This window comes from Gorilla gorilla, chromosome 6, assembly GCF_029281585.2.
Source record: "Gorilla gorilla gorilla isolate KB3781 chromosome 6, NHGRI_mGorGor1-v2.1_pri, whole genome shotgun sequence".
Lineage (NCBI taxonomy): Eukaryota > Metazoa > Chordata > Mammalia > Primates > Hominidae > Gorilla > Gorilla gorilla.
In genome coordinates this window covers 138,737,617-138,752,573 of record NC_073230.2, presented here as the reverse complement: position 1 = coordinate 138,752,573, position 14,957 = coordinate 138,737,617, and the positions used below count along the sequence as shown (strand labels likewise).

At 42.2% G+C, this 14,957-nt stretch overlaps 1 protein-coding gene across 12 annotated transcripts in view; it reads right to left on the bottom strand.

Annotated features, from left to right (window-relative positions):
• Positions 1-14,957, bottom strand: part of NRF1 (nuclear respiratory factor 1) — a 145,312-nt gene that overhangs the window by 85,055 nt on the left and 45,300 nt on the right. For 10 of the 12 annotated variants that reach the window (XM_063708764.1, XM_055392262.2, XM_055392265.2 and 7 more), the window contains 2 exons: positions 14,523-14,754; positions 223-337 (listed from right to left, as the gene is read on the bottom strand). In XM_063708764.1, the coding sequence (XP_063564834.1) occupies positions 223-337; positions 14,523-14,745 (338 nt within the window). In that variant the 5' untranslated portion in view covers positions 14,746-14,754. The remainder of the gene's footprint in view (positions 1-222; positions 338-14,522; positions 14,755-14,957) is intronic. The other 2 variants (XM_063708766.1, XM_055392267.2) reach the window with 1 other exon arrangement.

Sequence of the window (14,957 nt, the reverse complement as noted above, 5' to 3'; positions counted from 1 at the left end):
GCATACAACTTTTCTGAATGAATTAATGTGATATTACATATCTGTTAAATCGTATTTCTTTGTTTTCATGTATTTAATTTTGTAAGAATACTTTTAAGTCTACATCTGTCATCAAGGAATCGAACCAAGCATCCTTGACAAACCTAATCACATATGTTCTAAGTCTGTCATCCACAGGAAGTATTTGAGGAACAGTAACAATATGGATAACGGAGCCCTCACCGAAGCAAACGTGTTTGTTGCCTCTTCCGGATAGATGGATTAGACTCAAATACATGAGGCCGTTTCCGTTTCTTTCCTGTTGCCACAGCAGCAGCAGCGGCCATTCCCACAGGACCTGAAATAATAACGTATGTGCTGAGATTAGGCAGCTGCCTGTAAACTGTTCAAGACAGAAACAATTAAAGGTACAAAAAAGGTAGCACTGCTTTCCTAATATTGTTGTCGGTAAATATAGAATGATCCTGATATTATCAATATACTTCACTATTGTTTAACATGATTCATATTATGATTTACCAATAAAACATACAATGAATCTTTTAAAAAAGCAAATGACTTACACCTCCCCATCACACACTAGTTTGAATTTTGTATAATGTTGTTTTTCTTTGGCTTTGTTTTGCCAGCATGCCCATACTGTAAAGGCAATATTCTTAGAGGTGCTAGGAAAAATTGTAGCACTGAGAGGAGAAGTTTGCCAAAATTGAAAAAATTTACAGATTTCAGTATTTACTTCTATCCCTGTACCCGTTTCCATTACTCCAAGACAATGCCAAGTTAAGGAAGTTGGAGATAATCACTCACATTTGGAACTCCAACAACACCTAAAGGAGTATCTGAATGAATACCATCTTAATTGAAAAAATTTTCTTCTACATCTGGGAATTGTGCCAAAAATGGAGATGTTCAACACAAGGTCAAGTTGATGAAGGCATTCTGGCAGAAAAGAGATAACTTTCCCACTCTGAGACAATGTTAATAAAAGTTAGTCTGGCTTGCCTTGAAACTAATGTATAATGTCTTGTTTTGTCTTTTGAAGGGTAGACGGAGGGTAGACTCAAAGGAACTATTGAAGTCTCTGATTCCTGGGACCTCAACATATCAAAGACAATCTTTTTTAAAACATATTTTACCTTTATCCTTATTTATGAATCTTGTAAAAGGCTTAAATAAAAATTAAATTTAATTGCTCATCTGTATATTGGCATATATATTCTAAGTGGCTCAAATAAAATAAACCTCCCTGTAAACCTAAATGAACTTTTCTACATGTTGTTAGTAATATAATCAGCCTGACTTAAATAAACCCCTCTAAAGAACCTCAAAGCAAATAAAAAATGAGCAACTGCTTTTTACCTTTCTTTCCATCATAAATAGCTGTTACAGAAAAAATTTTATTGCTGCATTTCCCAACATTTTACTTATTTTTCAAAATTGTGGTAAGAACACTTAACATGTTTGTTATCTACTCTCTTAAAATGTAAAGTGGACAACACATCATTGCTAACTATAAGCCCAATGTTGTACGGCTATCTAGAACTTATTCCCCTTGCATCACTGAAGAGCAACTCCCCATCTGTCCCTCACCCCCAGACCCTGGCAACCACCATTCTCCTCTGTTTCTATGACTATTTTAGATACCTTCTATAAGTAGAATCATGCAGTATTTGTCTTTCTATGACTGGTTTGTTTCACTTAACATAATGTCCCCAAGGTTGAACCATGTTGTCACATATGACAGCATTTCCTTGTGTTTTTAAGGGTGAATAATGTTCCATTGTACATACAGATCACATTTGCTTTAGCCATTCATCCACTGGTGGGCATTTAGGCTATTTTCACATCTTGCTATTGTGAATAATACAACAATGAACAAGGGAGTGTGGATATCTCTTTGGGGTCCTGATTTCAATTCTGTTGGATAAATACCCAGAAGTGAGACACCAGGATCATATATGGTAGTTCTATTTTTAATTTTTTGGAGGAATCTCCATACTGTTTTCCAGAGTGGCTGGACCACTGTACATTCCCACCTATAGTATATAAGGGTTCCAGTTGCTCTACGACCTCACTGCCACTAGTTTATATTTTTGATAATAGTTGAGCATCTAACCTGTTGGTGATTTCTAAGTCTTCCTTACAGAGATGTTTATTCGAGTCCCTTGCCCATTTTTTATATTGAGTTATTTGGTTTCTTGCAGCTGAGTTGTAGGAGTCCAATATTTTATTATGAAAACTTAAAAACATATGTGCAAAGTTGAATTTTAACATCTTATTATACATATCTATCCATCTTTCTATCCATTCATCAACTCACACTGGGGTTTTTAAAATGTGTTTCAAAGCAAACTGCGAATATCAATATGATCCCCCTAAATACTTCAGCAGGCATAGCATTAGCTAGAGTTCAATATTTTATAATTTTTTTCTTTTGAGGTAAAATTTGCATATAGTGAAGTATACAAATCCAAGTATACATTCAATACATTTTAAAAATGTATATACTCATAAAACTCAAGATCTGGCCAGGCGCAGTGGCTCAAACCTGTAATCTCAGCACTTTGGGAGGCTGAGGTGGGAGGATCACCTAAGGTCAGGAGTTTGAGACCAGCCTGGCCAATATGGTGAAACCCCATCTCTACTAAAAATACAAAATTAGCTGGGCATGGTGGTGCACCTCTGTAGTCCCAGCTACTCAGGAGACTGAGGCAGGAAAATCGCTTGAATCTGGGAGGCGGAGGTTGCAGTGAACCGAGATCACTCCACTGCACTCTGGCCTGGGTGAAGGAGCAAGACTCCGTCTCAAAAAGGGAGAGGAGACGGGAGGGGAGGGGAGGGGAGGGGAAAGGAGAGGAAACTCAAGACCTATAACATCACTCCAGAAACTCCTTTCATGTCCCTTCTCAGTCAATTCCCATCCTTACTTCTCAGCAATACCTAGAATTCTTCTTCTTTTCACCATACATTAGAGTTTTGCCTATTCTAGAGCTTTAAATAAATGGAATCATATAGTAAGTAGTAAATCATATAGTAATACTCTTTCACTTAAAACTTCTTTCACTTAGAATAATGTTTCTAGATTCATCCATGCTGCCACATGAACCAGTTGTTTTTTCCTTTTTGTTGCCAAGTAATATTCCATTGTTTGGATAAACCAGTTTGTTTACCTATTCTTCTATCTGATGGATACTTGGACTATTTCCAGTTTTAGGCTATTGTGCATAAAGCTGCTTGATTTGATTGATTTATAAATTTAATACAGTTCAAATAAAACTCTCAACATGGGATTTTGTGGAATTTGATAAACTGATCCCAGTATTTAAATAGAAGTGCAAATGGCCAAAAATAGCCAAAACAATTCATAAGATTTTAAGAATTTGAAGGCATTCATCCTACCACATATTAATAATTGCAAGGCTATACTCATTAAGGTTATATCTCCACTGATTAGAAGGATGAGATGAAATAAATAAATAAGAGCATAACTATAGTCATTAAACTAGTGTGGAACTGACTCAGGGATAGACAAATCAAAGCAACTGAATTGCAGATTTCATAAACATCCTCCTGTGTCAGAAAGACAAAAAAAGTATGGGCTATTAAATATATGATGCTGGTTATCCATATGGAAAAATAATGAAATTAGATCCTTACATACAAAAATAAATTACAGGTGGATTAAAGTCCTAAATGTAAAACAATAACCTCAATAAAACAATGAAAAACAAAAGAAAGCTTGTAATCCAGCACTTTGGAAGGACAAGGCAGGAGGACTGCTTGAGGCCAGGAGTTCAAGACTAGCCTGGGCACCATAGCAAGACTCCGTATCTACAAAAAAATTTAAAACCAGGCATGGTGCTGTACACCTGAGGTCCTAGCTACTCAGAAGGCTGAGGCAGGAGGATCACTTCAGACTAAGAGTTTGAGGCTGCAGAGAACTATGATTGCATCACTGCACTCCAGCCTGGGTGACAGAGTAAGATCCTATCTCTAATAAATAAATAAATAAATAAATAAATACCTTTAAAATTGAAAATTAAAAAAATTATAACTTCTACAATAAACTACTATAGAATATTTTATAAAGTCAGAGTTAAGAAGAATTCCTTAAACAAGATCCCGAAAGGATAAACTATAAGGTAAAAGATTAATAAATTTCACAATAATATAAATAAAAACCTTCATGAACAAAAAAATAAATAAATGGGGGTGGGCAACAAACTGGGAGAAAATAATTACAATACATATTATTGGGAAAGGAATACAAAATATAGATCAATAATTTTTACAAATTGACATAAAAAAGACCAAAAAACTGAGTTGGGAAATGGGCAAAGGTATAAACAGGAAATAGGCAAAGAAAGAAAATTGAGACGTCAATAAAGATCCAAAATGGTGCTCTACTTTGTCTTACTGCACTGGCTGGAACCTCTAGCTCAAAAACACAAATTAAACCAACACTGAGATGCCATTTTATACCTACCAGATCTGCAAAAATGAAAAAGACTGGTAACACTGATGGTGAGAATGAGAAGTAACAGGCGCTACAGCATACTGCTTGTGGGGATGTAAATGAACAGGATTTGGAAAGACATTTAGCAATATCTAGTAAAGTTGAAAATGGACATCTTTGGCCCTCCAATTCCCCTCCTGGGTATATCCTCCAGTAGTACTTTTCAAGCTACAGCTAGTGTGACCTTTCAGTGACTCATGAGTGTATTTTTTTCTAATAAAATAGAACAGACTAGAACATATCACAGAGTATACAATTTGCAGTAGGGGTTAAGTATTATTTCATTAAAAATTGTAGTTTTGGCTATATGTGTACTCATTTATTCTGAGTCACAATGTAAAATGTATTACTGTGCTACATTGTCAAAACAGAAAAAATTACAAACAACCTGATTATCTACCAATATGTGAAATATTCAGGCTGGATGCAGTGGCTCTCGCCTGTAATCTCAACACTTTGGGAGGCTGGGGTAGGCAGATCACTTGAGGTCAGGAGTTCGAGACCAGCCTGGCCAACATGGTAAACCCCATCTCTACTAAAAATACAAAAATTAGCCAGGCATGGTGGTGTGTGCCTCTAGTCCCAGCTACTCAGGAGGCTGAGGCAGGAGAATTGCTTGAACCCAGGAGGCAGAGGTTGCAGTGAGCCGAGATCGTGCCACTGCACTCCAGCCGGGGCAACAGAGTGAAACTCCATCTCAAAAAACAACAACAGAAAAAGAAATACTCAGATAATGAATGGAATACCACATAACAGTTAAAAACAGCCACATTATCAACATGGGTGAATCTCAGAAAAATGTTGAATGAGATAAACATATTACAGAAACATAGTATCAGAGTGATACCATAAATATAAAATTTAACACATGCAAAACAATGCTAAATATTGTTTAATCATACAGACACATAATAGCAAATATAGACAAATGCAAGAGAATGACAAAGACCAAATCTAGAATACTGGTTACCCCAGTGGAGGGAGGGAGGGAAGGGAGCAGGATTAGAAAGAGTTCCACTGAGAATTTCAACCATATCTGTACTTTTTATTTCTTAAAAAACATTTGATGCAAACATGTGAAAGCAGTAATAACTGACAAAGCTGGGCAGTGGGTGCACATGCATTTGTTATGTCAATCTTGATACTTCTCTGTATGATTCAAATATTCAAGTATTTTCTACTTGCTGCACAATTTACCAAAACTATCACTCTCAAGATACTAATTATGTCTATAGACCACGTGAATCTTTCTCCACTTCTTTATTAACCTATCCTTTATCATTTCAAAGAAAATGAAATAATAAATCCAATTTTGTTTAAAAAGAAGTCCTCTAGGGCTAGGCCCAGTGGCTCACGCCTGTAATCCCAACACTTTGGGGGCCCAAGGCAGGAGGATCACGTGAGCCCTGGAGTTCAAGACCAGCCCTGGGCAACGTGGCAAAACGGCATGTCTGCAAAAATTTTAAAAATTAGCTGGGCATGGTGGCGTGCACCTGTCCACGAGGATGAGGTGGGAGGATCACCTGAGCCCAAGGAGGTTGAGGCTGCAGTAAGCCATGATTGTACCACTGCACTCCAGTCTGGACAACAGAGTGAAACCCTGTCTCAAAAAAAACCAACAACAACAACAACAACAAACAACATACTGGTGATTGATACTAAAAGAGGTCAACCAACTTGAGATATTGTTTTTATTACTTGAAGATTTCGTTTAGTTGCACTACTCATAAACATTTTTTTCTTGAAAATCAACAATAATCAGGGGCTGTCTGTGCTGCAGAGAATTAGAAGTGTTTCTGACGGGCAACACAATATAGTGAATGGTCATTTACCTTTTCTGGGCCACCTTTCAGATATGATGAATGCTACAGACCAGCTCCTCAGAAAAATCCCCACGCTGGTTAAGTGGAGTTGGGATTCCAACCCAGGAAGCCTGATTCCAGAGCCTGGGCAGGTAAACCCTGTGCTCTGCTGCCTCTCGAAATTCCTTACCACACACAGCCCCTAGGCCCTGGGTGGTCTGACTCATGCCTGCCTCACAAGGCTCCAACCACACTGGCCTCCTTCCCATTTCCCATCTGCAAATCCTTGCTTTCAATGTTTCTCAGTCTGAAATGCACTTCCCTTTGCTGACACCTAACTGCCTGTCAGTCACAACCTTCCTCCTCAGAGAAGCCTTCCCAGACCACCCAAACTAGCAGCAATCTGCTGTCCTTCTCTCTCCATTACCTTCCCGCATTATTTTATTCAGAGCATCCAATGCTTTCTCAAATTATTTTACTTTATTATTGGTAGCTCTCTCCCACCACTGGATGAAAGCTCCTTCAGAAACGAACTCTTTTTTCCCCCCCAATAAGCCTTTTGCGCTCCTAAGAAGCAAACTCTTGCCTGCCTTGTGCATAGTATCTACATAGGTTACATATATGTACTATACATTATAATTCCTCAATAATTGAATATTAAATGATCAAATGGTAAGTCATTTCTACCAGCTGTGTCTCATTTTTCACATGTGCCACACAAAGGGGTCAAATTAAAATCTTTGCCTGGTCTTAACACTATGACAAAGCAGTACAGTAATACAGCAAAGCCATGTCTTAAAACCATCTTCCTTCATAGAAAAGCAGTGGACCTGGATTCATTATGTTAAGATGCCCTCTGCTGGGACACATAAGCATTTCACAAAATATATTTTACAAACATTTCATGTGTTTTGCCCCTAAGACTTATTTTTAAATTCACCACTCCGGAAATACACAGTGGACAGTAACTGACAGTAATAAAGTTGTTGTTCATTGCATCTGTCTTCCTCTTCTTAAATACAGCATATATTCAAAACATGTAGTATTTTGGCCACTCCTCATCAATTTCTTGTCTAGCTTTTCTAAATACCTTCTAAGATCAATATATAATACCATACCCATTCAGGCATGGTTTATATGAAGTCTTTTCACCATGGTGCTAAATGTTCAATGTAAATAGGAAAGTGAAAGCTATAAAATGTAGCCCAGCTTTAAGTCATTTAGTAGCCCAGAAAATTTTAAAACCTTAAATTGGATCCCTCTCCCTCTCCCTCTCCCCAACCCTCTCCCTCCCTCTCCCCTCCCCCTCCCCCTCCCCCTCTCCCGTCTCCATGGTCTCCCTCTCTTGGGGAGCCTGGACTGTACTGCCAAGATCTCGGCTCGCTGCAACCTCCCTGCCCTGGGCTCCGGTGATTCTCCTGCCTCGGCCTGCCGAGTGCCGGGATTCCAGGCACACGCTGCCACTCCTGACTGGTTTTTGTATTTTTGGTGGAGACGGGGTTTCGCCGTGTTGACCGGGCTGGTCTCCAGCTCCTGGCCTCGGGTGATCTGCCCACCTCGGCCTCCCGAGGTGCTGGGATTGCAGATGGAGTCTCGCTCACTCAATGCTCAATGTTGCCCAGGCTGGAGTGCAGTGGCATGATCTCGGCTCGCTACAACCTCCACCTCCCAGCCGCCTGCCTTGGCCTCCCAAAGTGCTAAGATTACAGCCTCTGCCCGCCCGCCACCCCGTCTAGGAAGTGAGCAGCGTCTCTGCCTGGCCGCCTATCGTCTGGGATGTGAGGAGCCCCTCTGCCCGCCCGCCCCGTCTGGGAAGTGAGGAGCGCCTCTGCCCGGCCGCCACCCCGTCTAGGAAGTGAGGAGCGTCTCTGCCTGGCCGCCCATCGTCTGGGATGTGAGGAGCCCCTCTGCCTGGCCGCCCCATCTGGGAAGTGAGGAGCGCCTCTGCCTGGCCGCCCCGTCTGGGAGGAAGTGAGGAGCACCTCTGCCCGGTTGCCCTGAATGGGAAGTGAGGAGCACCTCTGCCCGGCTGCCACCCTGTCTAGGAAGTGAGGAGCGTCTCTGCCTGGCCACCCATCGTCTGGGATGTGAGGAGCCCCTCTGCCCGGCCGCCGCGTCTGGAAGGTGGGGAGCGCCTCTGCCCGGCCACCCCGTCTGGGAGGTGAGGAGCACCTCTGTCCGGCCGCCCATCGTCTGGGATGTGAGGAGCCCCTCTGCCCGGCCGCCCCGTCTGGAAGGTGGGGAGCGCCTCTGCCCGGCCGCCCCGTCTGGGAGGTGAGGAGCACCTCTGTCCGGCCGCCCATTGTCTGGGATGTGAGGAGCGCCTCTGCCCGGCCGCCACCCCCTCTGGGAGGTGAGGAGTGCCTCTGTCCGGCTGCCACCCCGTCTGGGAAGTGAGGTGCGCCTCTGCCCGGCCGCCCCGTCTGGGAAGTGAGGAGCGCCTCTGCCAGGCCGCCCCGTCTGGGAAGTGAGGAGCGCCTCTGCCAGGCCGCCCCATCTGGGAAGTGTACCCAACAGCTCTGAAGAGACAGCGACCATCGAGAGCGGGCCATGATGACGATGGCGGTTTTGTCGAAAACAAAAGGGGGAAATGTGGGGAAAAGGAAGAGAGATCAGATTTGTACTGTGTCTGTGTAGAAAGAAGTAGACATAGGAGACTCCATTTTGTTCTGTACTAAGAAAAATTCTTCTGCCTTGGGATGCTGTTAATCTTTAACCTTACCCCCAACACCGTGCTCTCTGAAACATGTGCTGTGTCAACTCAGGGTTAAATGGATTAAGGGTGGTGCAAGATATGCTTTGTTAAACAGATGCTTGAAGACAGCATGCTCGTTAAGAGTCATCACCACTCCCTAATCTCAAGTACCCAGGGACACAAACAGGGCCGAAGGCCACAGGGACCTCTGCCTAGGAAAACCAGAGACGTTTGTTCTCGTGTTTATCTGCTGACCTTCTCTCCACTATTATCCTATGACCCTGCCACATCCCCCTCTCTGAGAAACACCCAAGAATGATCAATAAATACTAAATAAATAAATAAATAAATAAACCTTAAATTGGATTAAGATGATCCAGGATTGCTAGTGCCTTCGGGCATCTCGCAGAAGCAAACAAAAATCCTCTCTAGAGGAAGATAACATTATACTAGACCCCAAATTATTTCTAGAAATAATTTTCCAAACACAGCATCCAGTATTCATTGAAATATAATAGTACACCAAGAAAAGAGCCAACCTGAACAAGAAATGACATTAACAACATGTAACAGAAACTTGAGAGAGAATTACCAGGTAAATCATAAAATTATTTGTTTAAAAGAAATGTTTTTCCACTATTGGAAACCATTCAGTGCAAATCTGGGAGGAAACACACACACACACACACACACACACACACACACACACACACTAGAAATTCTAAAACTGGAGGAAAAAAAACACTTGGTTAGTAGTTTTGGTTAAACTATTGACAATTACCAAAATTAATAAGTCAATGAACAGATTTAGAAGCACCTTAATAAATAAAGAAAAAACAAAGAAAAGAGAACATAAAAAAGGCACCTTAAACACAGCTGATATGGTTTGGCTGTGTCCCCACCCAAATCTCATCTTGAATTGTACTCTCATAACTCCCACATGTTGTGGGAGGAACCTAGTGGGAGGTAACTGAATCATGCGGGCAGGTCTTTCCAGTGCTGTTCTTGTGATAGTGAATAAGTCTCATTAGGTCTGGGGGTTTAAAAAAAGAGGAATTCCCCTGCACAAGCTCTCTCACTCTTTGACTGCTGTTATCCATGTAAGACATGACTTGCTCCTCCTTGCCTTCTGCCATGGTTGTGAGGCCTCCCCAGCCACATAGATCTGTAAGTCCACCGAAACCTCTTTTCTTCCCAGTCTTGAGTATGTCCTTATCAGCAGCATGAAAATGGACTAATACAGTAAATTGGTACCAGGAGTGGGGTGCTGCTGAAAAGATACCTAAAAATGTGGAAGTGACTTTGGAACTGGGTAATAGGCTGGGGTTGGAACAGTTTGGAGGGCTCAAAAGAAGATGGGAAAATGTAGGAAAGTTTGGAACTTCCAAGAGACTTGATGAATGGCTTTGCCCAAAATGCTGATAGTGATATGGACAATAAAGTCCAGGTTGATGTGGTCTCAGGTGGAAATAAGAAACTTGTTGGGAACTGGAGCAAAGGTGACTCTTGTTATGTTTCAGCAAAGAGACTGGTGGCATTTTGCCCCTGCCCTAGAGATTTGTGGAACTTTGAACTTGACAGAGATGATTTAGGGTATCTGGCAGAAGAAATTTCTAAGCAGCAAAGCATTCAAGAGGTGACTTGGGTGCTGTTAAAGGCATTGTTTTATAAGGGAAGGAAAACATGAAAGTTTGGAAAATTTGCAGCCTGATAATGCAACAGAAAAGAAAATCCCATTTTCTGAGGAAAACTTCAAGCTGGCTGCAGAAATTTGCATAAGCAACAAGGAGACGAATGTTAATCCCCAAGACAATGGAAAAAATGTCTCCAGGGCATGTCAGAGGTCTTCACAGTAGCCCCTCCCATCATACGCCTGGAGACCTAGGAGGTTTCAAGGGCTGGGCCCAGGGTCCCTGTGCTGTGCACAGCCTAGGGGCTTGGTGCCCTGTATCCCAGCTGCTCCAGCTGTGGCTGAAAGGGGCCAACACAGAGCTCGGGCCATGGCTTCAGGGGCTGCAAGCCCCAAGCCTTAGCAGCTTCCACAAAGGTGTTGAGCCTGCAAGTGTACAGAAGTCAAGGACTGGAGTTTGGGAACCTATGCCTGGATTTCAGAGGATGTATGAAAACTCCTGGATATCCAGGCAGAAGTTTGCTGCAGGGGCGGGACCCTCATAGAGAACCTCTGCAAGTGCAGTGTGTAAGGGAAATGTGGGGTTGGGTCAGAGACCTCACACAGAGTCCCTTCTGGGGCACTGCCTAGTGGAGCTGTGAGAAGAGGGCCACTGTCCCCCAGCCCCCAGAATAGTAGATCCACCGATAGCTTGCATCTTTTGCCTGGAAAAGCCACAGACACTCAACAACAGCCCATGAAAGCAGCTGGGAGGGAGGCTGTACCCTGCAAAGCCACAGGGGGCAGAGCTGTCCAAGACCATGGGACCCCACCTCTTGTATCAGCATGACCTGGATGTGAGACATGAAATCAAAGGAGATCATTTTGGAGCTTTAAGATTTGACGGCCCTGCTGGATTTCGGACTTGCATGGGGCCTGTAGCCCTTTCATTTGGCCAATTTCTCCCATTTGGAATGCCTGTATTTACCCAATCCCTGTACCCCCACTGTATCTAGGAAGTAACTAACTTGCTTTTGATTTTACAGGCTCATAGGCAGAGGGACTTGCCTTGTCTCAGATGAGAATTTGGACTGTGGACTTTTAAGTTAATGCTGAAATGAGTTAAGACTTTGGGGGACTGTTAGAAAGGCATGATTGGTTTTGAAATGTGAGGACATGAAATTTGGGAGGGGCCAGGGGTGGAATAATATGGTTTGGCTCTATGTCCCCACTCAAATCTCATCTTGAATTGTACTCTCATAATTCCCACATGTTGTGGGAAGGACCCGGTGGGAGGTAATTGAATCATGTGGGCAGATCTTTCCCATGCTGTTCTTGTGATAGTGAATAAGTCTCACAAGATCTGATGGTTTTAAAAGGAGGAGTTTCCCTGCACAAGCTCTCTTTTTGCCTGCTGTCATCCATGTAAGATGTGACCTGCTCTTCCTTGCCTTCCACCATGATTGTGAGGCCTCCCTAGCCAGGTGGAACTGTAAGTCCATTAAAACCTCTTTCTTCCCAGTCTTGGGTATCTCTTATCAGCAGCATGAAAATGGACTAATACAACAGCTAAAAAAGAAAATCTTCTGTCTTTCACAAGCTGAAAGACAGAAGAAACTACACAGAAAGATGATACATACAGAACAGATGGTTAAGAGACATACAAGTGAGGAAGACTAACATAAGTAACTGGAGCCATGGAATGAAAAGAGATGGAATGCAGCAGAAGCAAAATCTCACGGCTAAAATTTCCGGGAGAGGGGGGCAGGCCATGTGGGAGATAATATTTGAAAGAGTAGCGGTTAGAATGAAATAGGTGAATTCTCAATAGCAGCAATGGAATCCAGAAGACAGTGGAACAGTACCTTCAACATGAGGAAAGAATAACCACCAAGCTAGAATTCCATACTCAGTGAAAACATCCTTCAAGGTTGAAATTTAAGTAAAAACATTCATAGACAAGCAAAAATAGAACTTGTTACTAGCAGATCCATGTTAAACCAAATATTAAATGGTGTCTTTAGGCAGAAGTAAAACCATCTCAGGAGACCAGTTGGAGATGCAGGAAAAAAAATGAACATTATTTTTTAAATAAAAATATTGTTCACTGGATGCGGTGGCTCACGCCTATAATCCCAGCACTCTGGGAGGCCGAGGTGGGTGGATCACCTGAGGTCAGGAATTCAAGACCGGCCTGGCCAACAGGGTGAAACCCCATCTCTACTAAAAACACAAAAATTAGCTGGGCATGGTGACGCACACCTGTAATCCCAGCTACTCGGGAGGCTGAGACAGGAGAGTTGCTCCAACCCAGGAGGCAGAAGCTGCAGTGAGCCAAGATTGTGCCACTGCACTCCAGCCTGGGCGACAGAGTGAGACTCCATCCCAAAAAAAAAAAAAAGTCCTGTGGTGTTTAAAATACAGTTGTCCCTTCAAATCCTCGTGAGATTGTTTCTAGCATCTTGATGTGTAGATGCTCAAGTCCCTGATATAAAATGGTGTAGTATTTTCACATGACCTATTCACGTCCTTCTGTATCATCTCTAGGTTACTAATACTAATATTATAATACCTAATACAGTGTAAATGCTATACAAATAGTTGTTGTATTGGCCTTTTATTTGTGTTATTTTTAATTGTTATATTGTTACTTTTAATTTTTTTTTTCCTAATACTTTTGATCAAAATTGGTTGAATGTGCAGATGTGGAGCCCACAGATAAAGAGAGCCAACTGTATACCAAAAATGAATACAAAGGACAACAATAGCATATAGGATGGGCACATGAAATGCAAGTGTTCTAAGAAATTTGTATTATCCCTGTAGAGGTTAAAAGTTCCAAGTACATACAACGTTTTGCGTTTCTTTCTTTTTTTTTCAACTGGACACAGGCTCTCACTCTGTCACTCACGCTGTAGTGCAGTGGTGTAATCATAGCTCACTGCACCCTCAAACACCTGGGCTCAAGTGATCAGTCATCCCACCACAGCCTCTCAAGTAGCTGGGACTAGGAGCACGTCACCACACCCAGCTAATTTTTTTTTGGTAGAGATGGGATTGCACTACATTGCCCAGGCTGGTCTCAAACTCCTGGGCTCAAGTGATCCTCCCACCTTGGCCTCCCAAAGTGCTGGGATTACAGGTGTGAGCCACTGAGCCTAGTCAACATAAGGCATTGATAAATAAAGGATGTATGTTACAATTTCTACAGGTATTGATAATAGTAAAAGCTTATAACTTTCAAACTAATAAGAAAAAAATGAAAAAATACAAAATTTTCAATCACTACAAAAGAAAACGCCAAGAAAGAGAAAAGTAAACAGAACAGGTAGGGCAAAGAGAAAGCATATAGAAAAGAAGGTAAATTTAAATCTAAATACATGTCAGTGATCCTGTTTAATGTAATTGGAATAAATGCTTCAGTTTAAAGCCAAAACATAGGCAGAATAGATGAAAAAATAAAACCAAAGCCATAACACTGATAGTAAGTGATTCCAGACCTCAAGTCTCAGTATAATACAGGCTCAAGTTATAACTGCAAGGCTTAAAAAAGTTGTGATAAAGGCCAGGCATGGTAACTCACACCTGTAATGCCAATAATTCAGGAGGCCAAGGCAGAAGGATCGCTTGAGCCCAGGACTTTGAGGCCAGCCTGGGTAACACAGTGACATTTCTGTCTCTACAAAATATACAAAAATTAGCCAGATGTGGTGGTACGCATCAGCAGTCCCAGCTACTCCAGAGGCTGAGATGGGAGAATCACTTGAACCCGGAAGATCAAGGCTGCAGTGAATCATGATTGTGCTGCTGCACCCCAGCCTGAGCAACAGAGTGAGACGCTGTCTCCAAAAAAAAAAAAAAAAAAAATTAAAGAAGAGCTTCTAATCCAAACAACACTACCTGCAGCTGCCAGATGAGCTGTCACCTCATCAGCTGCTGTGGAGTTGAGTATATCTGAGTCATCGTAAGAGGTGTCCTCGGGAGAAGAAGGCGAGTCTTCATCAGCACTCAGCATACTGTGCTCGGTGTAAGTAGCCACATGGACCTGCTGCACTTGCTGGGCCACTGCATGTGCTTCTATGGTAGCCATATGTTCGGTTTGGGTCACTCCGTGTTCCTCCATGAAGTTCTACTGTCAGACAAAAAAGAAAAAGAACAGGATTCAGTGTGTAACATAACACAATGTTTAAACTAAGAGATATTTTATTCAAGAGCAGAGGAACCTTGACAAAATTCCAATTTCACTACTTACCGTGCCATACCAAGTCACAGGAAATGGGAAGCACCATTCAAATGTAACATAAAAATGACAGAGTGGTGTTCTTACGTGAAACC